Source organism: Drosophila hydei, unplaced genomic scaffold, assembly GCF_003285905.1.
Source record: "Drosophila hydei strain 15085-1641.00,03,60 unplaced genomic scaffold, DhydRS2 tig00008134-arrow-pilon, whole genome shotgun sequence".
NCBI classification, from domain to species: Eukaryota; Metazoa; Arthropoda; class Insecta; order Diptera; family Drosophilidae; genus Drosophila; species Drosophila hydei.
Genome location: NW_022045843.1, coordinates 2,527,471 through 2,554,313, shown reverse-complemented (window position 1 = coordinate 2,554,313; position 26,843 = coordinate 2,527,471). Strand labels below are relative to the sequence as shown.

Sequence of the window (26,843 nt, the reverse complement as noted above, 5' to 3'; positions counted from 1 at the left end):
TATGCATATATGATATATATATGCATTCATCTAGCTGACAGCATTGATAACAATTTTATGGTCAATTTAATTTTTATTGTTCATTTGCATATTTTCTATTTTTAGCTTAGCTATAAGTTGTTTATTTAAAATAATACAGTAAAAGCTCGCTTGAACGAACTGGGCAGGCAGATGTTTGCTTAACACTTAATTATGCATAATTTCATGTACTCTATAATTTTTACATATTTCTTTAAATATTTTTAATAGTTTAATATGCATATGTCAATTGAAAATTTAAAGATTTTTTGTTATAAAATTTATAAAATTAGTTAAATTAATTGGTTTGCTGTTCGAAAAGCTAAAAGAAATTATGAAAAATAGTTGTTCGTTAAGCAGAGTTTTCACTGTATATGTGTGTTTTGTGTATTTGATTGAAAATGTGTTGCATTGCACAGCTCCAGGCGAGCGTTCTAAAAATATTTTAATTCAATGCTCAAATGAAGCTGCGCAAAGACTTCGCTTAAATACTTTGACAATTAATACAATTTATAATTTTAATAATTATTATAGATATTATTTTTCATTTGTGAAAAGGCTGCACGCTTATAGTACATAGTAGTATTTATTAAATATTGTAGTGCAAAAATAGTTTAAACAATGACAAGAAAAAATTGTACAGAACATTAAACTAAGAACAAAGGCAGATTTTTTGGAACTAAGTTTCCTCATTTTGTTTTTGTTTTTTTTTTTTAATAAATTTAAAGTACAAATACAAATATCACCTGAGCGTCGGCTGCTGCATTCGTTGTTAGTTCGAGTTTTTAAAATTAAGCAGTTTAAATAGTAAGATAAATACAATATTCATATATATAAAGTTTAATGACTGCACTACAAGAGAGAACGAGGAGTGTGTGCTTGATTCTGATAAGAATCTAAGTGGAATCCAACCGACACCAACACGTGAGTGCGTGCGTTAACAGAGCTGCCATTATTGTGCAGTGCTGCCCATGTCTGACGCTTGAACTTGACCGCACTGCACAACTAACTCTGCGACATTAGCGGGCAATTAGCAAATAACGGGGAAATTGCCCGGTAATCTCTGCACAGGGAAATTTCTTTTTCTGTTTTCTTTTCCTTTCATGCAAAACTTAATTATTTTTTTTATAATATTATTAAATTAAAAACTTGCGACCTTACAGACTAAAACTGCATTTGACTACCGCAGGCGGCTGCATGCTTAACTTTTCTTCATCTGCTTCTTTTATGCTGGCATTTAGCTTGATTTTGAATATTTTGAAGTTTTCTTTTTAAACACTTTGAGTGTTCCATTGTTGAGTTTTGGAAATATTTGCGAACGTTTTTTTGCTTTATTTTGTTTTTCACATTTTAGCTGCTGTGCGAGAAGGCGGTGTTTGTATAAGGTCCACTGTATATGGAGCTGCCCGAATTGGAAACCGTCTTCGTGCTGCGGCGTGCCATAATGCACAGCACAGCAGCCACCACGGCCAGCATCAAAATGAGTCCAGCAATGGCGATGGCTATGGCAAAGGTGCGCTGCGACACGCACAGAGCATCCTCCAGGGTCTGCAAGGTAGGAAATAAATAAATTAACAAGATATTAAAATAAAAAATAATAAATAAAGTAAAAAACATAAAAAATGTATTTTATGAAAATATATATAAGAAATATAAATATATAAAAACGGTGGGTAAAAGTAAATAAATATTAATAAAATTATATTAAAATTATTAAAGTAATGAATTTAAAAAAAAGTAAAGAAAAAATATTTAATAAAATTCCAACAAAGCCTTTACTGTAATTATTTATCTATATATATTCAGAACATACAATTATGAAACTACCCTCGCTTAAGTATAAATATAGATTGCACTCACCTTTTCCTTGTACACAGCATCCTCATCGCTATCGTTGGCATTCTCATTCTCATTGACATAGAGGCCAGAGAAGACCTCGATGGTGGCGGGCAGAGCCTCGTCGTCTTTGCCCTCGCCCGTTGCCTGTCGCTTGGGTCGTTTGCCCGTGCAGAGTGGCGCCTCCTGGCAGCTGGGATCCTCCAGAGCGCACAAACGCACGTTGCACTGATAGTACACGGATGTGGTGTACGGAAATTTGTGTGCTGGGAAGGTAACATTGGCAGCCAGACGATCTGCCGTATAGTTAAATTGACCCATGATCTCGTTGTCCATGGGACAGCTGCAGCATAAAGAGAATACATGAGCAATGCGCTACTATTTCTATGCATGCTGGCATGCTGGCATGCGACTTACCCATCTTCGCCCACCAGACGCTGCTCGCCCCAGCCCAAGCCATCACGGACAATGCAATCCGTGACATGCAGGCCGTAAAGTTGCTGCTGATCGATGCTGATGACAATAGTCAGCGGATCGCCAATTTTCACATCGTCGGCTATTTTGTGCTGTTCGTTGTAGATCTTCATGTGGCAGCCGGGCATGGGCAGTTCGTTGTTATCATTCGCATCCGCGTCGTAGACATCATCATCATCTTCCTCCAGCTCATCCAGCTGCTGCTTGTCCAGCGAGCGGCCATAGTCGCGTCTGTCGTGCTCGTCGCTGCGATAGGCTTGTGGCTTATGGACGACCTTATGCTTCTTGGGCTTGACGGCAGCATCGCGACTCATGTAGGCACAGCGCACATGGTAGCCGCGTCCCAGATCCGTTATCAATTTCAAATGCGGCTGCAGCACAATTGTATTAAAGAACTCGATGCCGCCATCGTCCTGAAATGAACAAAAGACAAATGAATAAAATGACTTAGGCAACAAACTTGCAAAAGACTTAGACAACAAACTTGCCGCAGCATGCAAGGCAAGTCTTTGACTGCTCGTTAGCGCTCAAGCATTTCCTCCAGCTACTTTTTTAAATCTCTTCTCTTATAGAATGGTGCTAGCAAAACAAAAGACTTAGGCAACAAACTTGCCCCAGCATGCAATGCAAGTTGAAATCAAACGCTGTCAGCAAATGCCTTAGAAGCCATATGAGCGCAACCAGCATAACACTTCGATTTGCCCCACTGTACATACAATGGGCCTGTTGCAGTGTCTCATTATGCAGGTAGCTTGTAGTTAGAGAGATTCACGCTTCGCTGCCTCTGAAAATTGCCAGCACGAAATTTGATGTGCCACGAGGTCGTCGTCGTTAGATCACGAGCACTTCCTCAAGTCTGCCCATATATGTATTTTTTTCTATTCAGCTTCTTCGCATTTTGTAGAATTGTGCTAAAGCCCGTGCAGCCAAGTGTGAAGCCCGCTCTTATCTACATATCCGCACAAATTAGCAATGTTTGCGTAATGAATTTTCATTTCAGTTTAGTTTAGGTTTTTTCCAAGTTCTTCTTGGTAAACTGAGGCTGAAACTGAAACTGATTGCTGCGTGTTGCCAGTTGCCAGTTGCCTGTTGCTTGTTGTACATCCGCTGCATTGCATCATTGCTCAGCTTCAGCATCCCACTGCCCAGTTGCCCAGCTGCCCCTATATCATTTAATAACATCCACAGCTCCAGGCACATTTACTTAGTTTTTCATTCTTTCTTTCTTTCTTTCACATTCTGTTTTCTACACGCATAACGGTAATTGTGCTTGTGCTAATTTTACAGCCAGCCAGCAATAATAATAACAACAACAAGAAGAAGAATAGCTACAGTATCACATATTCCATACTCGCATACTCCTATTAGAGATGGTCGCGTGACAAAGTCTTTGAAGCACGAGCTTCTATATAGCACATTGCACACTGAATGCTCGCTTAGAACTAGATTCTTAAGCTAGAACCAATGCACCCAAGAACAACAAGATGAAGTAACAATAAGCTCTGAAGCTTTATCTTCCGCTTGATGAACTTTATTGCTGTAGGCCTATGTAGAACTGTGGAATCTATAGACAGATAGATAAAAGACAAACATTTAGACGGACGGTCAGACAACTGGACAGATAGTCAGACGGAAAGACAGATAGACGAACAGCTAAGAGGACAGACAGACAATAGGAAATAAGATCAAGAGGGCAGTTGGACACGCAGTCAGACAGACGAGCGGACCGATAGGCAGACTGCTGCACAGAGATACAGATGAATATCAATTTAGCTATGTTCGAGCTCAACTATGAGTCTAAACATCTACATCTAACCGATTTTTTTATATGAGCACTCGTCTCTCTAGTCGTCTGCAGTACTGGGTCAAGTGTATATAGTATATGGTACAGTCATATATATATATATATACATTCCCTTAAATATATTTCTATATATAGCACATCGTGCTTTGGCACTCACTCATTGGCCCATCTCTAAGCAGCTCTGCAGCCGTCAATTGCTTGCGTGGTAGCTGGCAATTGTATTTGGGTCTCAATGTACGTGCCGCATTCGGAAGTCTTTGAAAATTGGGCCTGTCTACAGATTTGGGCACGGAAATGCTTTGTATTTGTTGAGTAGCTGCGTCGTCACCCAAAGGGGCAAAACGCATAAAAGTCAAAGTTGGAAGCTATTTCCTAGAGAGCTGCAGGGCAAACAAGCAGCGTCAGAACGTCATAAATGTCTGACAGTTATGTGAGCCAGCTCAGTTCCCAGCAGCCAGCGTATGAACGAGAAGAGACAATGGAGGCCAATAAAATGGGCTGTAATAAAATGACATTTAAGATTTGAAGAGCACATAACGGTAGATGCAGCAGACAGCTATTATGTCATAATGACACTTCTGTGCGACAGTTCTTGAACAGGTTTAGAATATTTGAGCAGCAGCGGCAGTTGCTGCTGCTGCTTAGATATGTTAATGTACGATATAAAGAGATGCGCAACTTAGTCGCATCGCTGTAAGATTCATAAATGTCAACGGCACTGCGATAACACATGTTACGTGACTGCGGGCTGCGTGGGCAGCGACCTTCGCTCGAGTCGAACAGCAGCTAAAGTCGATTTCATAAATAAAATATCAATAACAATAAGAGAAACATGTTTACATGGCTTACACACACACACAAACACTTTTTTTTGGCATTTTTCATGGTCGGCCGTTGAACGTTGACCAAATGGCCGCCAACATCGCTGCGAGACTTGAAAGATGCGCTGCGCTCTGCACAGAACAAATCGATTTGCTTTCGCCTGAAGAGCATAAGCGGATTCACACGAAAGACTTAGGCAACAAACTTGCTGCTGCTGTTCACACTATTTGCTGTCTGATTGGAATTTAATTTGGAAAATGTGGCTTATCAATTCTTGCCACGGCTTCCAAGTGCTTTATATTGTTTCTTTTTACTCGCTGCTCACGGCAATTATAATTTAATTATGGCGCTCTTCTCTCTCTCTCTCCCTCTGCCTCTTGCTCGTCTATTATTGACCCTGTGTGGCATAGTTAGGGCAGCTATAAAACAATTAATAAAGAATAGCTTAGATAGTTTTGGTTGACAGACAGACAGATACTCTGTAGGCAGTCCAAATGAGCTTAGCTTAGAACAGCATACAATTATCATATAGTTGAGATATAGTTGATATATAGAAGATCAATGCTGATTGACGAATTGACATGAAGCTGAAGTTTTAGAACAGCTTTCTCTAAAGTTAATATTAAATATTCTCATACTTAGAAGTGTCCAATTAGCACATAAATTCAGGGTATAGGGCTGTGCTGCTGCTACATTTTAGTTAACCTTGGGTGACATTGAAAGAAGTCTTCGAAAAGGGATAAGCTTTGAAATATCTATAAACAAAATTAGTTGACTAAAGCTCTTGAAAACCAGATCAATATCAATTTTAATTTTGATATCGATTATAATCGATTTTTATCGATGTTCATCCATTTTTTGATCTATTAAATGTCCATAGATTTATACCTATTTATAGTAGAATATATACCTATTTAACATTATTCAATACGTTCAGCTTATAAAAGAACAGCTAATGGATAACTCTTGTTAATATTTCTTAAATTAATAAAAAAAATAACTAACATACAAAAACGCACGTTTATAAATAAAATATTCATAGTTTATTTAATTGCGCTTGGCATGCATAACAACAACAACAATAACAGCAACAACAATAACTATATAGCCACGGCAATAACAACAGGGTCGTTGTGGAGCCTCGGTTGGAAGTCAATGGCGTAGCAATGTATTTTTTTCGCGGCAGTTGACACGCGACTTTTTACATAAATAAAAAGTTGATGCCATAAATGTGCAGGCAGCTATCTTAGTACCTGTGTGTGTTATTTTTTTTTTTTCATCATAATTGTATGCAAATGTGCATTGTGCTGAGTTCATCTTTGGCGCTGACGTAAGCAACCAGCATCCTGCCTCAGTCAGCAGCCGCCTGGTCACAAAGATGACATCAACAAAGGAAAAAAACTTCACGTAACTTCACTTGGCTCATATTGATTTTGCACTTCAGTTAAGTTTTTCTCTTTTGAGCTGTCCGTTTTAATTGTTGTTTAATTTACATAGTTATTTATTTAGCGCTGCCCAACACAAAAGGCTGAGGCAACAAGCTTCTGGTGCAGCATACGCGCTAAAAGTCTATGCACATGTCCAGTTGCCACATTGAACGGCAATTATTTCTTCGATTTGTGTCAGGCGAATCGGGCGAAAGGCAAAAGCAACAAATTACAAAACTCTTTGGCTTTGGAAAATTACATTAAAAACAAGAAATGTAACACAATCACAGCATCAAATTTGTGCGTGCGTGTGTATTGGCCATAAATATGTGTGCCTGAGTGCTAATTGAGATTTCAAAATATATATATATCTATCTCTCTATGAGTCTATGAGAGCTTCGTGCGCTCGTAAATCGATGCTATGAGCCAATAAACAAGCCACGCCATATAAGCATCATTTAACATCTAGCCAGCATCTGTATGTATCTGTGCCACAGCCTCCAAGTTAAGCTACAAGCTAAAACATTTATATCACAATTTATGGACCATTTCGGGTTATTTGATATTAGTTTGTGTTTACTGGATATGTCCACACATTTATTATAACTGTAGCTGTTTATGAGTATATATTTAAGTTAATTTGTTTAGTTATATTAAAAAGTTACTTGTGCTAAATCTGGTTTAAGATAAGAGTAAAAATGTTTCACTCAAAGTGGTTTTTGCGATTCCTTTTAACGAGCTAAACGTTTTGAAGTTGAAGAGTTTAAAAAAGGCAGATAGAGAGAGAGAGAGGTAAGAAAGGAAAAGCGAGAGAGATTGGGGATAGAGGTAAGAAAAAGAAAGAGAGACAAATACTAGACAAAGAGCAAAGAGAACAGCGCGAGCCAGAGATAAGCGAGAGAAAAACACAGAAATAGAATGAGAAAGAGATAAACATATAGAAAAAGAGATGAATAGAAAAGGAAATAGTGAGAAACAGAAAGAGAAAGACAGAAAGAGCAAGACAGAGAGATATAGCTCCATCGAAATTAAGAAAAATCAAAGGATAGAAAGATGCAGATACAGATACAAATATAGATACAGCTGCAGATACAGATCTAGATATAGATGCAAACAAAGAGAGAGAGCCAAAAAACACAGTCTCGAATGATAGCTAGTGAGATTACAAAAATATATAGATAGAACAAGCATCATCGCATGTTTGTTCCTTCTCCATACTTCTCCATATATGTGCCCGCCCATTGAGCTGAGCTGAGGCACATCTGAAACTTAGCTTGACCATGTCTGTAGCAATTACTCTGCCCCGATGCCACCTCCCATTCAATTGTCAACTAGTTAATGATGCAGCGTGTCATTAGCTGAATGCCAAAGAGCCACAAGCATTCAGGTGATTCAATCAGTGTGAGTTGTGCCAGCCAAGTTCGGCGGCCAATCAAGTTGGCATATGGATTGGTCACCTTGTAACCAATCTCTGGCAGCTAATGCGCCTTATAAGCAGTTAATGGTTTTCGCACAGCTCAAAAACTCAATTAGCATGTCGCAAAAGGCATGACAGGCGCATAGCGTCTCATAAAATGTTGAGTAAGTCTCGCGTCTTGTGGGCGAATAGATTCTATGAACTGGACGCGACTTACCCGCTCCTTGGGCATCGTGTTGCAGCTGCGCAGCGGCAGTCTGTAGCGCAGCGCACCAATGTGATCTCTGCAAAGAAAATGAAGATGATGAGATATTGATGATGATGATGCCAATCTAAGTGTTATGGCACACACACATACACACACACACTGCCCACCTGTATTCGCTGAGGCAAGAGGAGTTCTTGGACAGGCCTTTCGGATAGATCATGCCGCTGAACAGGCCCGTCTCGTGATTGGGTGGCGCATCTTTGATCGTGATCAGCATTGAGCCCGACTGGCATTGCACTCGTACATTGGGCGCAATGCTGCCTGGCTTGCCAGTGGGCGTGGCATCCTGAGCAGCTGCTTCCGCCTCAGCAGCGGCAATGGCAGCGTTTAGCGTGCCAGGCGCATCCTCTGCAAAACGATGAAGAAGAAGAAGAAGAGGATGGGGGTATTAGCTTATGAAATATTTGCGAATTTACAGTTAGAAAAGAAAAACTACAGTTAGACAATAACAATATCGAAAGACAAAGCGAAAGCCAGAGCCAAAGGCAAAGCTCAAACGCAAGCTGAGGATGCGGCTGAACTCGGGCCATTCGCATAAATCATCAGCGATACACGAATCAGCAAAAGCGAATATTGGCGATTACACGACCAATAGATACCCTGTAGTCATATGAGCATACATATGTGCAGCTTATAACTTATATATAACTAACTTCATATTAATCTAGCCATATTTTTGCCATTAAGATAAAATCTATATGAATTTATATGGCATATGCTGCGGTATCTACTTTATGACTCTTTTAACATATATAAAGTCAAAAGACTTAAGCCCGTTAGCAGTTTGTACAAGGTATATGCGAGAGACAATGGTTTATAAGACGCCCCTGGGAGCAGCAACAACCATTGAAGCTGAAGCTGAAGCTGACTGAACTGCAGCTGGCAACTGCGGAAGCAAAAATGCTGCGACAAACATGAAAACTCTGGCCAAGTTAATGACATTGAAAAGCCATTCAAAGAGCAGCAACAGCAGCAGCAGCTGGCATTAGAGAGATGCCAGTTCCTTGAACTTGTGTGCTGCAGTCAGAACCTTCCGTTGTGGTTGGTAATGGCTGAGCCCAGAAACCAAGTGAACTGACAAGTTACAGGGCTATATATGCTATATACCTAATATGTATCTATATATATATATATATATATATATATATAAGTGTGTGTGTGTGTGCACAACACCTCGCGTGCGATTCGCATTCTTTTTGCACTATTTTTTTTTGCGCTGACTCTAGCTCAGGCATCGCATCTTGTCTGTAAACTTGGCTTAAATGGAGTGGGAGAGAGGGGGCTTCCACTAAGATGGCGTTGCTTCGGTTTAGTTCAACGAACCTTCCAGCAATTCGCATCAGTTAGCTGGCTTCTATGCCTATTCTACAGCACATGCTGCTGGGCAAAGTAATTGCATGCAACTCAAAGCCGGTTTTCTGTTTTCTGTTGCCCCAAAGCTCGGACTGAAAGTCAGCTTTGTTGCTCACTTTGTTGCTGTTGTCAGCGCTTAATGTTCGCTCTTATTATGTATAGTTTGGTAAAATGCAGCCGTGAAATAGAGCAGCTTACACAGAGCCCTTTCTTTATGGCTAAAGAAATTTCTTTTATATAATATTTATTCCAATATAAAGCAAGCTTTTCGGCCTAACTAATTTCGTCAGCATTTTTGACAACAATCACTTCCAATACACTTTTTTTTATTTTAATATTTAACAAATTTGAAGTTTTATTTTTAAGATTTGTTTTAAATGGAAGATTCTTTTATAATCAAAGATGTTAGCGAACAGCCAAGTGCCTCGGACAGCTCTGCCACAGTCGCAGCACATTCGAAATCTAGTATGCCAAAGTCTGCGGGTCTCATACAGCTAAGCACCGAGACCTCTGAGGCACCCCAACTAGAGCTGCTGTGGGATCAGTCAACGCTGCTAGAGCCGGACTCTGAGGATGACTTGCGCAGGCTGAAGTCGGGCGTGGACCTTAAACCGAAGCTGTCCAATAGCACCACTAACTCTATAGATAAGTTAGAACTGGATGAGCGCATTAAGCGGAAATTTCAATATTTAGAGAAACCGAATCAGAGCTCAAGTGACACATCGGACTTGGATGAGAAGGTATAGACTATATATATATACTCATATAACTATATTTGCTAATTCGCACGCCTCTGCCTGCAATCTTAGTTAAGCTCTCAGTCTAGCTCCGATATTAAGACGGCAGAACCTTTCCTCAAGCAATACAACAAGTCAACCTCGCTGCCATATAGCAGTGATGATTCGAATGACTCAGGGAAAACGTATATGTCTTGTCTGGATAGGTAAGATCATCTCTCTTTTCATATATATTTTCTCATCTCTTTCTTATTTTTCTCATCCTTTTTAAATTACTCTTCTCTTTTCATATTTCTTCTCATTTCTCGGCTCTTCTCATCACTCATATCTCATCTCGTATCTCTTTTATCGCCCATCAATTCTCTGAAAGAGAACAGTCACATCGTAGTCATTTCTTTTCTATTCACTTCTCTTTTCCTCTCTTCTCATCTAAATGCTATTCTCTTCTCTCTATTCTTCTCATCTCTCTTTTCTCTCCTGTTCCCAATTAGTCGTTTGGCCACTAATGAGAGGCTTCCATTAGATGAGGCTTACAGTCTGATAGGAAAAATTGATATGAGCGCGGATATAAAAGACGCCATCGGGCAGCCAGTGCGACCTTCAATTCGAGGTCAGCTGCTGCGTTTACTGCAGGATGGTAAGAAGTGGGATCTTAAGGTGTATGTGGGGGAGTTTAAGTTCTATTGTTTTCTGGGCGTGCTGCAAGCCTATTCTCCCTACTTTAACCGCCCCAAAATGGAAGATACTTATGTGGTCCGATTGCCATCGCATAGGGTCACCGCGCAGGCTTTTCACATCATCTACAATTGGATGCTGTACGATGACGATGTAGCGTTAAAGCGCAAACGCTACAGCAATCGCTGCCTGATGGAGATCTATAGTTCGGCCAAATTTCTATCCATATCGGAGATAGTCGATGCCGTTTGGAATACTCTGGATGTTATCAAGAATGAGAACGAGGCTTTCACACTGCTGCCCGACATGAACTATATGGACTTGACGACCTTTGAGTTTCTCTGCTTCGCACGCATCAGTCGCTTCTTTTTGACCCTTGTCGCATCCCAGGAGTTTATTGAGATGAACTTAAACTACGTCACCCGCCTGCTTTCAAGTCACAATGTCGGCGTCAACAGTGAGATTGAAGTAAGTTATTCTGCTTTTGCTTGTGATCCTACTCCTGCTCCTGCTCCTACTCCTGTTCCTACTCCTACTCCGGCTCTATATTTCTACTTTAAGATCTGTTCGTACTCATATTTCTACTCGACACCCCTTCCTCTTCCAGACCCTTATCCTACTACGCCATTAACATTTGCATATTTCTCTCGCAGATCTTCTATTCGGCTCTGCGTTGGCTCAGCCACGATTGGCCTCAACGTCTTTCAAATGTGCCCCAGCTAATGAGATGCGTTCGTTTTGGGCTTCTCTCACCGATATTTTTACGTTTTCTCCAAAACAAGCATAGCACGCGTGTAATGCAGTACATCGCCAATAGTTCAGAAGTGCAGGAGATGATCAACAAAGCTTTTGTGTGAGTTCGAGCTCGATTGGCTGCCATCGAGAAGTTCTACTTATGACAATATTCAATTCTAGCTATGCATCCGCTGAGCTCTATTGCAAGGATCCGCAGCAAATTTTGCCCTTTCAGCTGCCCGAGTATGAAGTGCCGGAACAACGGCGTTGGCTCTTTGACGAAAACTGCTCCTATCATCATGACCTCAAGTGTAGTCAACGTCAGTTCATTACCTATGAACAGTTCCTCAACTATCTGAAGAGTCTGCATGAAACAGGACCTGATTACTGGCGCAGCTTAGTCTATATAGTGGAGCCAATCCAGTGCTGCACACGGCACACATCTGAATGAACCAAACACGTATTTTTATATATATACATATCTATAGATACACAGACCTCCACTGTGTGGCTGGCCAGGCGGAAGTATGTCGCAATATTTGGCCAGTCAAGTCTTTCAAGTTGGATTTCATCGCTTTCTAATAAGACAGCTAAATGCGACATGAATTGACTTTTGCTTTGCCCTCCCTCAGCTCTTTGTTTAATGTTTAATGGTCGCTGCTGCTGCTGTTGTTGTTGTTGTTGTTGGTCAGGTAAACGTAAGGCCAACAACACCTTCGCTTTTGCAATTGCAGTTGCAGTTGCGAGATCTGTCAACAGGATAAGCAACTGCTGCTGATAGTTGAATTCCCGCTTCAAATTTGGGCAATATCTATGGTGACTCATAGAACACTGAGATCATCTTCTATATAGATCATCTATAATACATTTGAACTTAATTGTTTTTTTTTTCTAAATAATTTTTTATATTTTTTTTTGATATATTTATTTTTATATTATTTATTTTTTAATAATATATATTATTTATATTTTCTTTTATAATTCATTTTTTTATAATTAATTTTTTTTGAGTATTTTTTATATGCAGTATTTTATATGTATAATATAATATTTAATACATAATATATAAATATTATTTTATTAAAAAAAACATGCATTAAATAAAATATAATTAAATTGCAAAATCTATAAATATAAGCAAAAATGTTTGCTAATTTCACTGTCATTTATAACTATTGAAATCACAACTAGTTATTTAAAGAAGTTAAATTTACTTACTCTCTGGCGTTGGAATTTGTGCGCCGTGTGTCGTTAGAGCTGCGAGTGTCTGCAATAGAAAGTGGATAGAAATTAGAAGAATGTTCATTAGCTAGACGAGCAGGGTCAGACGGCCATAAAGCTGTTGACATAAATCACGATCGAGCCGACATTAATGCCACACTAATCTATGCGACTCTGCAGGCAGCAGAGCTAAGCTCCTTTAATTAAAATGGAAATGCAAAGAAATGCGCCTAGATTTTCGTGCAGTCAATGACAGTCAAGGAGGGAGAGGGGGGCTATATGTATATATAGGCAACATTATTCTCACGATTCTAAAGGCGCAAATGCAGCCAAAAAAAAAAATAAACTTTCGCCAACAACAGCTCGCGCCAGGTTAGAGTTGAAATTCAAACTGTGCCTCCTCGAGTGGCGACTGAGACAGCGACAGAGACTGAGCCAAGCCGGCTTAAAATCTAGGCATGATAAAGCTTGCAGCTTGCAGCTTGCCGCTTGGAGTTTGTGCTACTTTTGGCAACTTGGCACGGCATCAATGGGCGACGAGGATGAGGAGTGCAGCACAGCGCTGTTGCCGGGCTCATATTCAGGTTAATCTCACAGGCCAGCCAATTGTCATTCACAGCCTCTGGACTCTGATTGATGTGTTTAGCCAATTTTTCTCTTTTTTCTCTTTTTTTAGGGAATGAGGTCAGGCAGCGACTGCTTGAAGCTCGTCCAATAAAAGTGATATATAGGGTTGTTCTTAAGAGTATATCGAGCTAGAACATCTGAAGCGGTGCGATGTGATTTATGGGCGAATAAGAACTGAAGTAGCAACCCACATATTTGATAGGTATTTAAATGGTATCAGGGAAGAGCGAGGGTAGATTTGACAATAGATAAAATATAGAAAATAGTTACTTTATTTATATTTTATTATATTTTATTATACTTACGATTAGGTGCAGCGCAGTGCATAGGATTCGAGTGCTTGACTTCATCGTGGGTGCTGCAAAGAGACAACGGAGAGAATTAGAGAAATGGTGAGCAAAGTTTGGTGATTAATTAGAGAAACGAAACACGGGCAAGCCGGTTAACTGACTGTATATATAAATCCGATTACATTATGCAAAAGAAAAAATCATGTTTAATGAATTTTTGATTAGGTGTGTATTTTTCGCTCGAGGCGAAACTTTCAGCTGAGACAGCCCTGGCAATTGGGTCAGTCAGGTTTGCTAGCTGCCACATGTTGCGTGCCCGCCAGAAATGAGGTTAAAATCAGCATAAGAAACACACAGGAAGCCAAGCAACATAACGGTAAAGGCGCAACGAGAGGGCTCCTCTGAAGCAAGCAGCGAGCAAAACCAAAAACGGGTATTAAACACATATCAATAACCAAATGGGGCACATGATAAACAGTTTTCATCTGCACACAGCTTCCTGCATGCATAAAGTGCTGTGAGAAGACATGAAAGTCAAGTCATGGTCAGGAAGAAGCAACAAGTTTCGTTGTTGTTGTTGTTGTTGTTGTTGTTACAGCATGATCGTTATCGAGAGTCAAAACAACATGCAGCTTACATAGGCAGGCCAAGCACATATGATAAAAGCCGCCAGAGACTTCTGTTTGCTCTCCGAGATGATGTCACAAGACAAACAGATAGACAGCGACAAACAGACAGACGGACGGCCGGACGTACACACTCACCCATTGATTGCAGCTGTCTATTATTCCCGGTGCTATAATCGCTATGGGATTATTAATAAATGGAAATTGGGTCAAGCGATATCGTCAGCGCGCGTTGATAAATGGTTAGCATTATCCAACCAAATATATATGTATTTGTCAATGCCAGGCCCACACAAAAACGAGACAATGAGAGAGAGATGGAGAAAGAGCGAGTGATCTTCCGATCGCAGCTAACCGCGTGGCTTCACTCACAGCTTTCAACTGACAGCCGTCCAATGCAAAAAGTTAACTAATACTAACAACAACAGCAGCAGCAGCAGCAACAACAAATAGACAATACTCGCATTGCAATAAATTAGCTAAAATTAGACGCATGACGTAAACCCATTTAGCGGCTAAGCGCAAAAATGTCACCAATTGAGCTTTGCTCAAAAAAAAAAAAAACAGTCAACAGCTGCTTCAGTCTAAAAAAGCGCAGCTCATGCATTCGAAACAGCAGCAGCTGAGGAAAAAATTATATATATAGGGCAAATATTAGATACTCTGTTGAAACTTAAGCTGCAATAAATAAATCATAATTTAAATAAGTTAATAATTGAATTATAACTATTTAAGCAGAAGGCCTTAAACTATTTTCAATTTAAGCAAATTAAAGTTTAAATATTTATATATCTTATTTTGCTGTTTACAAATAATTCATATACAAGATCTTTTAACAGGATTTCTCAGAAGAAAATCTTAGTTTGTTAGGTGGCTATCATTTCCATTAAAAAAAATATATAGAAATATTTATATAGAAATATTTAAAAAATATATACAATTTAAAGCTTTTGTTTGGCATATTTTTTTAATAATTTATTTCTAATATATTATTATTCTTTTTTTTTTATTATTTCTTATTATATATGACTTTCCAAAGAAACCTGAACTCATTCATGCCCTATGGCAATATCCCAATAACCGCTGCAAGCTTAAACAAACAAACACAAACGTTAAATAGAAAAAAAAGGAGAGAAAAACTTGGTGCGCATGGCGCTCAACGGAAATTATGAATAATGAACTCTGATTGGCATCTGCTCTCGTTACCCAGTTTCGAGAGTTTGCAAACAACCAAAAAAAAATCAAAAAAATTGGCAATAAACCCAATGAAATGGGTTCAAAACTGACCTTCGAATCGGGTACAGCTCGATAAGCAGGAAATTGCATAGAAACCTTATTTAATTTATATACTGAAAATTAATTTCAGCTATGCTAATTAAGCTAATTCACAGTTTTGATAGCATTGGCAAAATATTGATTTGATAAGGAAAATGTTTTAAAATTTGGGTTTGTTTTTATTTTAATAAAGCTAGTTTTATACGTGTAACATTTATATGCATATATGCTTTTATTTAAAAACATGAAGCTACCAAATTCAAAGACTTTTAATAATTTGGCTACTCAAAATTATTTTTAAAATATTTTTTTGCACATTTATTTTTAATAGAGAATTATATTAAGAAGGCCTTATAAGTCACTAGCAGCTATAGCTATAGCTTTAGCTATACTTCTTAGATAATATTACATTCACATCTTACATATATATTATATAGTTTTATTTGAAACTTCAAGCATTTTCAATTGATGATCATCAATGCGAATGCGTGCGTGCATTCAGCTGTAACGGATATTTTTATGTGACTGTCAAGTGTCGAATTCGTTTGACACACATTCCGTAACAGCAACCGCAAACAACAACAACAGCAACAGCAACAAATACAAAAAACCTTTAAGCCAAAACAAATATGTATAGAAAAAAAGCCGACAAATGGGCCGTGCAACTGAATAAATTAAGCGAGCTGCGAGCTGCGCGCTGCGCGCTGTGAGCTGTGAGCTGTGAGCAGCGCGTGTAAAAAGCAAAACAAAAACTAAACAAAATTAAATAACAGAAAAAGACAAAAAGCGCTAAGCAAACATATTTGCCTAAACAATTGCATTTTCATTTACGAGCGCAACTAGACGTATACGTAATGTGGCGACTAAATGACCTCGCGTGCTGCTGTTTCATTGTAGCAAAGCTGCCAGCCATAAACATATGCAAAACCCCATTTTTTCATAGTTTTTAAGTTTTTCGAACATTTTTGAGGCATGCTTAATTTTTAAAGCTTTCTGCTCGAGCGATATTGAAAGGAACAAACTGTAAAATCGCTTGGTTAAAAAGCGCGTAACTATGCGTAAAACTGTGCTAATTGGGAGCGAGAGAGATAGTAATAGATGCTGTTAGTGAGATAAGAGAACTTATTTCATGGCGCCTGTTAATCCACGCACTATCGATTTGCGGCATCTGTGCCACATTTGATTGAACAAATTATGTTGTTGTTCCACATCAATCAAAAGACTTAAGACACAAACTTAGCTCGCAAAAGACTGCAGAGACAAACCTGGAACAGCGCGATTATATCGACTTCATTAGAATGAGGCGACGCTCACAATTAGAACCAACACAAGAAACACGGCCATGCAAATTGCCACAGGCAAATACCAAAAAGAAGTGTGTTAAGCACACACGCACACACTTGTACGCACACACACACACACACAGCGCGCCTAACCACAAATGTTTGACCTATTTGAAATGAGCCACAGACTAGAGAAGAAGCAGAAGAAACAAATACAAAATAGAAATAAAAATCGAAACGAACAACGACAAAGACCAAGATTCTAACAGCTAACAACTTTCGGTTGTGGTTGGCTCCAAGTGCCATAAAAATGAGAAATCTCCACAGTTCCCAAACTGCCTGCCCTCCTCATTCGCTACCTCCCGCTCCCCCTCTCTAGTTATATGGTAGTATATGATCAATCTAACGCATCGTCTAGCTAATTTCGCTGCAATTCCGATAGAAAGTAAGTTGGCTTTTTTATAGGGTTTTCATATGTTATCTAGCAGCAGGCAGCAGGCAGCGAGCAGCTGCATCGTGGCCCGCATTGTGTTCTTAATTATGGTAATTAACGAGGCCCATCACTTATATCTACCTATCTCTCTCTCTCTCTGTCTTACTCTATATTACTATATTTACAGTTTTTGTTCGTTTTTGGGGTCAGTCATGGCTTTGTCTCAGCTTTTACTTTTACTTCGCATTGAGAACTCGCATGTGTGCTAATCAAATGAGCTTAAGATCATGATCAAACTCAATTGAAGTTGTGTGTCTTTGTCAGTCTTTGTGTAGTAACCGAAACTTTCACCTGCTTAGCTATGCAAATAAGTACGCATTCAATAAAAAAATAACAAAATTAGAATTTCAAATCTTTCAAGAATATACACAGATATATATATACATTTTGGCTGCAGTAGCTGCTATTAAGTGTCATTTGGCTGCCAGCTTAAGCTAACAAGTTTTGTATTTAGATAGAGAGCAGAGGCTGGGGGCCAGATCAAAGTAGACGCAGCCAACGAAACGGAACGAATGTTTTTTCTGTTTATTTTTTTTTTATTTTTATACGGCTTGGCGATTGCGTCAAGGTCATTGCAATTGCACAGCCTGAGCGCAAATGCGCTAACGACGCCTACCAATAGGTCATTAGATGAACAACAGCAACTGCAACATCAGCAACAATTGCTCATTTGCAATTTGCAATAAACGCCAACATCAATTTCCATTGTTTTAGTTTTTCTTCGCGCTTTTATTATTTACCATTAACAATTAAGACAAAGTGCAGAGACATTAATTTCGTGTCTCCTACTAAAATCAAATGACTAAAACAACGAACTTTTTTTGTCTTGACCAATTGCAACATGACCAAAAATGTTTTTATGAGCCAGTTTTCAGCTGCTTTATTTGTGAACGGCTTATAGGGAAAGGCGCTGCTCCCAAGCTGTCCTTGTGCAATAGGCAAAAAAGGGTATATCGTGTTGGTTTGGCAAGAAACAAATTAAATGACTGTAAAATCAATATTGGTTTGAAGCGGTTTAGCAACTGCTGCTTGACGTGAGTTTCGGTTTGAGCAACTGGTTTTCCACATATAAGATATAAGATTAGTTTTTAATAATATTTTAGTTGCTCTCTTATTACAGTGCATCTGCTAGCTAGATATATTTATATACATAGAACTCTTTCTCTTTATTCTTCAAGCTTACTAGTCAGCTACTCTCCTTTTTTTCCTCTACTTGTCTAACTCCATCCATGCTTCTCTGCCTCTCTCTCTCCTTGTTTGCTCGCTGCTCATCATCATTTTCAGGTTACAGAACATCTGGTAGCAGTAAAGTCTATGTCTATCCCTCTTTTTCCCTCATTATTCCTCAAAATATAATGAAAATCTTAGTTTTTGCTCATTACAGGGCGTCTGCTAGTTGGAAACTAGCTTCCTCCTTCTCGTTTTGCCTCTCTCTCTTTCATCTATCTGTCTGTAGAGCTGAGTCAGCATCTGTAAGTCAGCTGCTGTCTCTACTCTGCAAACTCGCGTTCTACCTCTATTCCTCTCTTTCCTCTGCCTCTTTCTCCCCTTCTCTATACTTCTAGCAGCTACTTGATTGCACGCTGCTCTTCTCTCTGCCCCATTATCTTAGTTTACAGATTACAGCGCATCTGCTAGTCATCTATTCTCCGTCTCTAGCTGTGCAGTCTTCTAGCTTGCGTTTAGCTCGCTTCACTTACAAAATGTGCGTCAATATTTGGACGTGGCTTGCGTGTTGCCTGCCCGCCCGGCCGCTTTTGTCCGGCTATCCGTCAGCCAAGTCCGTCAGTTGGTTGCAAAAGTTTGCCCCGCATTTGGGCCGAGTGCGTTAAATTGGAGCGTTCACGAATTGCCACATCTTTAGTGGGGCTGTGGTCTGTGGCCTGTGTGAGAAGAAACCCCCACTCTCAATTATTATTTTTTCACATTTTTGTCTTCTTTGTTTTTTCGCTACGCAGTTACGTAAAAATTTACACAAATTGTTTTTTTTTTAACTGCTGATTTGTCAAAAAACAAAAAAGAAAACGTTTGAACACCCACAAAGCGAGGCCCAGTGGCTATTTTGTATAACTTTTTTTTTGACGCCTAATTTTCATTTTCTGCAACCGAAATTATATAGAAAAAAACACGCATTGGATATTCGCAATGAACGTGACTTGAGCTTAGCTTCGTGTTTTTTTTTAGCCGTAGGACTTGAATATGTTTCGATTTTTATCAGCCAACAACAACAACTCTAGTTGCCAGACATTTACTTTAGCTAGCTGTTGTTGTTGTTGTTGTTGTTGGCTTCGGCCTGGCGCCCATTGTCTGCTTGTTGTTGCTTGACTCTTGGCTAGAGCTGAGGCCGGCGCGAAAACAGGTTTTGGCAAAACGCTTAACAGTTCCGTTTACTTTATTTTTCAGTATGTTTGATTTTTTTTACTTTTGTATTTAAGCTTTGTTGCGCCTAGAAGTACTTAAAAGTGGAGACCTCCAGCGACATTGGCTACCGCAGCTCTTAACTTTAATGGCTAATTGGTAATTCGAAACTTGAAAAGAACGCATTAAACGGAGAATTTTGAGACACGTTTGTAGCTGTACAAAAATTCTGATGGTATTAATAATAGACTGTTTAAAGGCTGCTTAAAAAACTACAAAACTTTTTAAGGTAATAATTAGAATAAAAAAAGTGAAATTTAAATAAGACATTTAAATTTGAAGACAAAATTTAAATAACAATTTAATTAAATTAAATTAAACAAATAAGCTTTAAATATTATTAAAGCAAAATCTTTTAGCAAAACAGCTTAAAATTTAAAGAAAATATTTTTAAAATTTTTCAATTTATTTCCTAAAATTAAAATTCAAATGAATATATGAATACTGTTAAGTAAAAGTAACAATACATATTTATTATGAATATTTTAGCTTGAGTAGCCTCAAGAGAAATTTTTTTATGAAAAATAACTTTTAGGGTATATAGTATAAATATAGTATATATATAGTATATATATAGTATATATAAAATATATATAGTACATAGATAGTATATAAATTTATATAAAAAAAGTATTAATACTCTACAAAAACCCCATATTAAATTAAAAATATATTTTTATTGTATTTTTAATGTTATAATATTAGAAACAGCATTAATTGAGATCTGCTTAACCTACATAATTATACACATACATTATGATATGTTGACAAATTATACTTGCAGCTATATTCTCTTCTTTTTATTTGACTCTCACATCACATGCTCTAGTATTGAGTATTCCCCAAGTAAGAAGCTTGTCGAAAGGTCATATTTAAACTATAATATGACTGGCTGTCCATATTATATACCAAAGTCTAGTTAGCTGTTTAGTCAATGTTGTCGTAGTCAAGTATCGAAATAAATCAAATCGGTCGGCAAATTTGGGCGACCTGGTTCAAAAGTCATGACTACATGCACCAGTTTTGATTTTTTTTAGCCAGCCAGGCAGCTAGCCACACCCACGACCCACTTGGTTTGGATTTGAAAGTGTTTTTGTTGCTGAGCGTTGAACGTTGAACGTTTGTACAATTACCAGGCAAGTTGGACCAGACTAACCCACGCAGCGAGTGTTTGTATTATATCTGTCAGCATTTAGGCTTGCTTATGGATTTTTGGACACGTTGCAGCCAAGCTAGCCAGACTACTTTTGCATTTAAGGCAAATAAAACAGCACAGCAGCTGATTGAACGAACGGGAACTTAAGCCATAGCCTCAGCCTCAGCCACAGCTGCTGACTCATTTAGCCAATGCAAATTGTTTGGCACGCCTTACAGCCAAATGAAATGAATAATGAAAAAAAACCAAACGAAAAGCTGCAGAAATAAAAATTTGCATAATTAGAGAGAAAGAAACAGCAGGCACATGAGTAATGCGTGGCAGGTAAACAAAGAGAGTGAGAGAAAGAGAGAGAGGGCGAGGTAGATCTTGAACACTGTTAAGTAGCAAGTTTGTTGCCTAAGTCTTTCGTATCGAAAGCCGTTAGCTGCTTGTTAGCTCAACTGTAAAAATCAATATAGTAGCCAAAAAACGAAAAATATAGAAAAAACAAAAATGAAATTCAACATTGTAGCATGAAGTTCTTGACGCAGGTTGAATGAACCTCTGAGCTTTCTTTGCGTGGCAGCAAATGGCAAAGCGATTATAATTCAATTATTAAGTTCATGAACTCCTATATACTTAACTTCAAAGTCAAATCACAATTATATACTATATGAATAACTCAATACGTGTGTAAATATTTGAGAAATATTTCCCAACTCTTGCCACAAAATGTTGTAAGCGTAATTCAATTTTCAAGTGCTTCGCAATGAGGTAATATGCCAAGCACTAAAAAATAACAAAAAATTAAAAGCAGACAAAAAAATAAAAATATATAACAAAAAATTATATTTTTGACGCATTTTTGTTGTTGTGCTTCAAGGTCAGTCGAGCAGCTTGTTGTGCTTGTTATATAAACAAGTTAAGTTCATTATGGCCAAGAAGTGCCTTATATGTGCGTGTGTGTGTGTGCATAATAACAGGTCTCACAGCTTGTTTTGTTGCCTTTTAATTATTGAAATTTGTATTTTTTTCGACTGCGTTGGCGTCTGCCTCAAGAGCCCACATGCTCAAAGAATCTATAGAATCGGAATCTGTAACTGAGAATCAATTAGCTCAACGGACAGAGAGGTAGATATGGAGAGAGCGAGAGCGATAGGGACAGTGTGGGCAAGAGCTACGATTGCCCGCAATTATTCATATCGAAAGGTGTTGCATTCAACACGCATTATATGAAAATATTTTGATATTTAACAACCACAAATTAACCAATTAATGGGGCATGCATCACGGCGAAAGGTTCCGGAAAATGTCTGCGTCTGAACCAAAAGCAAAGCCCTTTTCATTCATTTCTACATGCTGATGATGCAAGCTTCTATTTACCATGGCTAGCTGTCAATCAATCACATTTTCTAATTGCTTCTTTAGACGCCAACACAACAGCAACACCAGCAATGGGGCATAGGAAATGCCGAGTCATAATTATGCTTAAGGTCTTTACAGAGAAGTGCTAAAAGTTTAGACAAGCTTCATTTTTTCTACTCTCGTCTTTTTTATGAATTGCAGCCAATCCTTAACGAGAGCCGCAATGCTTTTTATGCGGGTTCCATCTCATTATGATTAATGTGATCTGTGCACATAGCCTCTTTTGAACTGTTGTGCCCGCCAATTAGCAATAGATTCCAGCACTCGAATCGTGTGGGCAGTGTAAACGGTTTTTCCTCAAGCAAAATGTTAGTATAAAGCTTTTCGTATTACTCATCAATTTTATGGATAGAACTAATTGGAAATTACAGCAGTGGTAGGCAGTTGAGTGCCCGAAGCATGTGTCTGGCACTTGTGATAAGCATAAACATAGCAAAGCATTAAAATAAAATAATAAAAATGTTGAAGGCTAGAAGTTCCCAATGGCATTATACACTATTTATATGTAAAGTTTAAGCTAAATATAAAAATATAATAGATACTAATTCCACGAGCTTTTTAACTTCAGATAGATTTAAGTTTTACAACTGGTTAGCTATGTTGCCATTTCAAGTATCTAATCAAATTTTACAAGATTCAAAAATTTGACTGGTTATCAAATTTAGCACAGTTTGCTTATGAAAATATATAAGACGCGAAATATTTTCAGTAAACACGCGTGCACAAATAAATATTTATCAAAAAACATATTTAATAAAAATTAAAAATAAAATATTTAAAAGTGAACAAAATAAAATAAAATAATAATTTGAAGAAAACAAATAAATTTTTTAAAATTATTCGATCAATTAAAATTAGTTCATTTTAATTTTTATCTTATTTTTGCAGAAAAACTTCATTCAGATATAAATCAGACTTCAGTCTTTCAGTACTTATACCCGCAGCTGAGACAAGACACATCTACTCTCTTTCACTTAGCGCGCAGAGTATTAAGAGACTGCCATAAAAGCTGTGCAAGTAATAGTAAAAGCCAGACGACTATAAACTAATGCAGCTGAGTCTCAACTCAACTTTAAGAGCTACAGACCAAGTTGAGGGGTAGAGTCTATGCTAATCAGATCTGGCTATAAGAGTTAGAGGAAAGTAGAGCTTAGAGTTGTAATAGAGTATCAGCTGACCCATAGACAATATTCTAACTGCTCTTCTAATGCTCCAACATTGTCAGCCAGCTCTGTGCCACGTAATGACACTAACTTCCTAACATTACTGGAGTTTGGTTTGCTGGTGGGGCTGACACATTAAAATTAAAATGCCGGACATGCAACATGCCGCAACATGCGGCCGAGGCAGTTGCAGCGGTCAAAAGCGGATGTCCGTGACGTGGCAATTGCCGTGCACGAGTATAATAATAATATGTGGATAGTATAACAACGTTTATGCTACGCGCTGTGGCATGCCGCGTCATGCAAGCTAATAAGTCAAGATTGTCGCATCTCCATGTTTGTGATCGACAGTGGGATGATGTAACTGCGACGGCTGCGGCTGCTGCGAACTTGGCCAGCGCAGTGACAACCAATTTGGGAAAGAGCGCTCTAACCTTGAGCTAAACAGGTTCAATGCACAGGAAAACGCAACTGGACTAACCAAAATATAAGTGTATATATAAAAATATATACATATGTGTGTGTGTACATATAAAAAGTAAAAATTACATTGAATTTTTTGGGCTTGAACAAAAAAAATGTTTTTCTTGATATAAAATGCGAAGCGAATCTTAGCTCAGGCCGCGGCGCGAACCGGTTTCAAAGATGAGGACCGCCTCAGACAGCGATTTATGAAGTCATCTTTTGTAGCTTAGCTTGCAATTTAGCAAAAAAAAATAAGATATATTATATAGCCAGCGCCATATTGAATATGTGGATATTTATATATACATATATATATATATATATATATATATATATATATCTGTCTGCCTCTCTGCATAATTAAGCTCTAACGCTTCATTTGCCAAAACCGAAAGAAATAACTTCAAACTCACCTTTTTAACAATCGTCCCGTTTTATATTTATATATATATATATGTCTTTGCGTAATCCAATTAGTTATGTGGCCTTTGTTTAACAAGTGATACAGTTGCTTTATATTTTTTGTTTTGCAAAACCGTAAAATTATGTGGAAATATATATATTTTTTTGTTTTTTTTTTTTTTATTTGATTTATTTTACAAAATGTACCATGTGGTATTATGTATACATTTTCTTTCACAGGCTCATAATTTGCTTATTTTATTTTTATTTTTTTTTTTTTTGCATTAATTTATTTTGCTTAACTTCCTGTTTGTTTGGCGCACATTCGTTTTTTGTTTTAATTTTGTTTTTTTGCTGTAGAAAAGAAGGCAAGAGAAACAGGCTACAAAAACGGCTAAAAAACAGCTTAAAAATTTGCTAAGAAATATTGCAAGAGCATCTAGCTCTTTAAGAGCTAAAAGAGCAAGAGTGAGCGTCGAGGCAAATATACATGTATACGATTTAATTGCTGTAACCGAAGCTCTCAAGGAGTCGCAATAACAAAAGACTTAGGCAACAAACTTGCGGTCAGTTAACACAAGCATGGCCCAAAACACAGACACACAAATAAACAAATTTTTGAAAAATTCGTGATGAAGTCAAAATTAGCTGCTAGTTCAACCACCCGTTGTGCATTATAACAACAACAACAGCAACAATTTGATAGCCCGCCAAGGGCAACAACAATCAAACGGCAAAAATTTCTTTAATTTTGTCAGCGTCACAAATGCGTTTGCACGTTCCCAAGTAAGACCAAATTAAGAACCATTTCATGGCTTTACAAAAAGCAATCCACACTCTCTAACTTCTATATATATATATGTATATATAACACGTACATGCTCGGTTTTTCATTTGCGATTCGCCGACAGCTTGAAATATTGAACGCGATAGAGCGAGCGCGCGACGACGACAACGAAACGCGCTGCTTTTTTGGTTTTTTGTTTTTTGTTTTCGTTGATGTGTGTCTCGCACACCGACCTGGCCAAGACTGAATTGAACAGACGTTGCGCTCTAAAGTCAAGACGCCAGCCACTGCTAGCAGCAGCAACAACACTCCGACAGCAACCGGTCTGACCAAGTTTTCGGAGTCGCTGTCGGAGTATTTGGCAAGCTGAGCCGCTCTTATTGGCGCCGCGCTCTTCTTGTTGTGTGAGTGTGTGACGTATGTGTGTTGTGTGTAGTGTGTGCCCTGTCTGTGTTACCTGGTGTTGGCAGTTTTTCAGCAACAACAAACAGCAACTGAAGCCCACACAACAATCTTGCACTTGGGCCCTGTGCCACGCTCGACTGCTGCTCTCTATATATGCCTTGGGGTAAAGGGTATTATAAGTAATAGAGACAACTCTGCTATGTAGCATATTCTTATTGGATACAAGTTAGACTATCTATCAAATATACAGAGAGACTTGCTATACTTGAACTATTCACAAAATCTATTTTATATATCATGCAATCGATATGGATCTGAATAATAGATCTTTAAATTAAGTTTGCTTATAAAAAATAATAAAACTTAAAGAAAGCTTTGATTTTATTTAAACGCTTTTTTAATTATCTAAATATTTCTTTATATTCCTTTAAGATTATAATAGAAGGGGTTTATTTTTATTAACATGTAATCCAATGTTAATAAAAATAGAATTTAGTTTATTTATAACATTACTTAATTTATTTATACAATTTTTCAACTTTAAGTTCAAAGGAAAATTCATTTAATAAAAAATGCCTTTGTATTTCAAATACAATTATGTATAGAGTTTAAATTAAAAAATCCTAGTAGCTAGTGTATTTCGACTTCGGTTCGCTGTACTCAGGTGTAATTTCTCGTTCTCACCCGAGACTTTGTATTTTTCTTTCTAATGAGCGAATACCGCATAATTAGAGCTTCCAGCGTGTTGGGCCTTCAAGTATTCCCGAATCACGTCATGCTCGGCCAACGCAACTAACTAAGCTGCACTCGGAGAGTTGCTAAGATCTCAGTTTTTACTTTTTCCGATTTCTTAGACTTGGCTTCCACTGGAGAGCTGAGCAAATAGAATGATTGTGTGGGCAGTCAACAGAATGCCTTGATGACGGCATATACGGCAAATACTTACGAGCTATATATACAAATATATACGTACGTATATGTGGCCTATACATATTTGTATAAGCTAACTACAGACTGTGTTTTGTTTAAGCCTCATAAATCTTGGACTTGCATTTACATTTTTCAGGTAGTAAAGAGCAGAACCTTTTTCATTTACCTTTTCAGCTTCAGACTGACTCGGCTCTGCTGGCCTTGGTCGGGTTCAATTGTTGACGTTTCCCATTAACTTGTACGTTTCTATTTATATTTTTAGTTATACCAATATTTATGATTATCATGCGTGCTGCTTCTTCTTTATCTTCGGCTGTTCAATGTCAAAA

At 38.0% G+C, this 26,843-nt stretch overlaps 2 protein-coding genes across 4 annotated transcripts; one reads left to right on the top strand and one right to left on the bottom strand.

Moving 5' to 3' along the window:
• Nucleotides 1-310: 310 nt before the first annotated feature.
• On the bottom strand, nucleotides 311-25,452 carry LOC111604125. Of its 3 annotated transcripts, none has more exons than XM_023322040.2 (8): nucleotides 25,271-25,452; nucleotides 13,720-13,772; nucleotides 12,785-12,833; nucleotides 8,174-8,414; nucleotides 8,016-8,082; nucleotides 2,272-2,741; nucleotides 1,879-2,197; nucleotides 311-1,566 (listed from the first exon to the last, which is right to left on the bottom strand). In XM_023322040.2, exons 1-8 carry the CDS (start codon nucleotides 25,284-25,286, stop codon nucleotides 1,369-1,371), a joined length of 1,413 nt encoding a protein of 470 aa, XP_023177808.1. In that variant the 5' UTR covers nucleotides 25,287-25,452; the 3' UTR covers nucleotides 311-1,368. The 3 variants fall into 3 exon arrangements, with proteins under 3 accessions (XP_023177808.1, XP_023177810.1, XP_023177809.1); XM_023322042.2 differs by lacking the exon at nucleotides 25,271-25,452 and adding an exon at nucleotides 24,404-24,551; XM_023322041.2 differs by lacking the exon at nucleotides 25,271-25,452 and adding an exon at nucleotides 14,469-14,635.
• LOC111604124 lies at nucleotides 9,731-12,166 on the top strand. Its single transcript, XM_023322039.2, has 5 exons — nucleotides 9,731-10,159; nucleotides 10,229-10,362; nucleotides 10,648-11,299; nucleotides 11,485-11,684; nucleotides 11,747-12,166. Exons 1-5 carry the CDS (start codon nucleotides 9,797-9,799, stop codon nucleotides 12,015-12,017), a joined length of 1,620 nt encoding a protein of 539 aa, XP_023177807.2. The 5' UTR covers nucleotides 9,731-9,796; the 3' UTR covers nucleotides 12,018-12,166.
• Nucleotides 25,453-26,843: the final 1,391 nt, after the last annotated feature.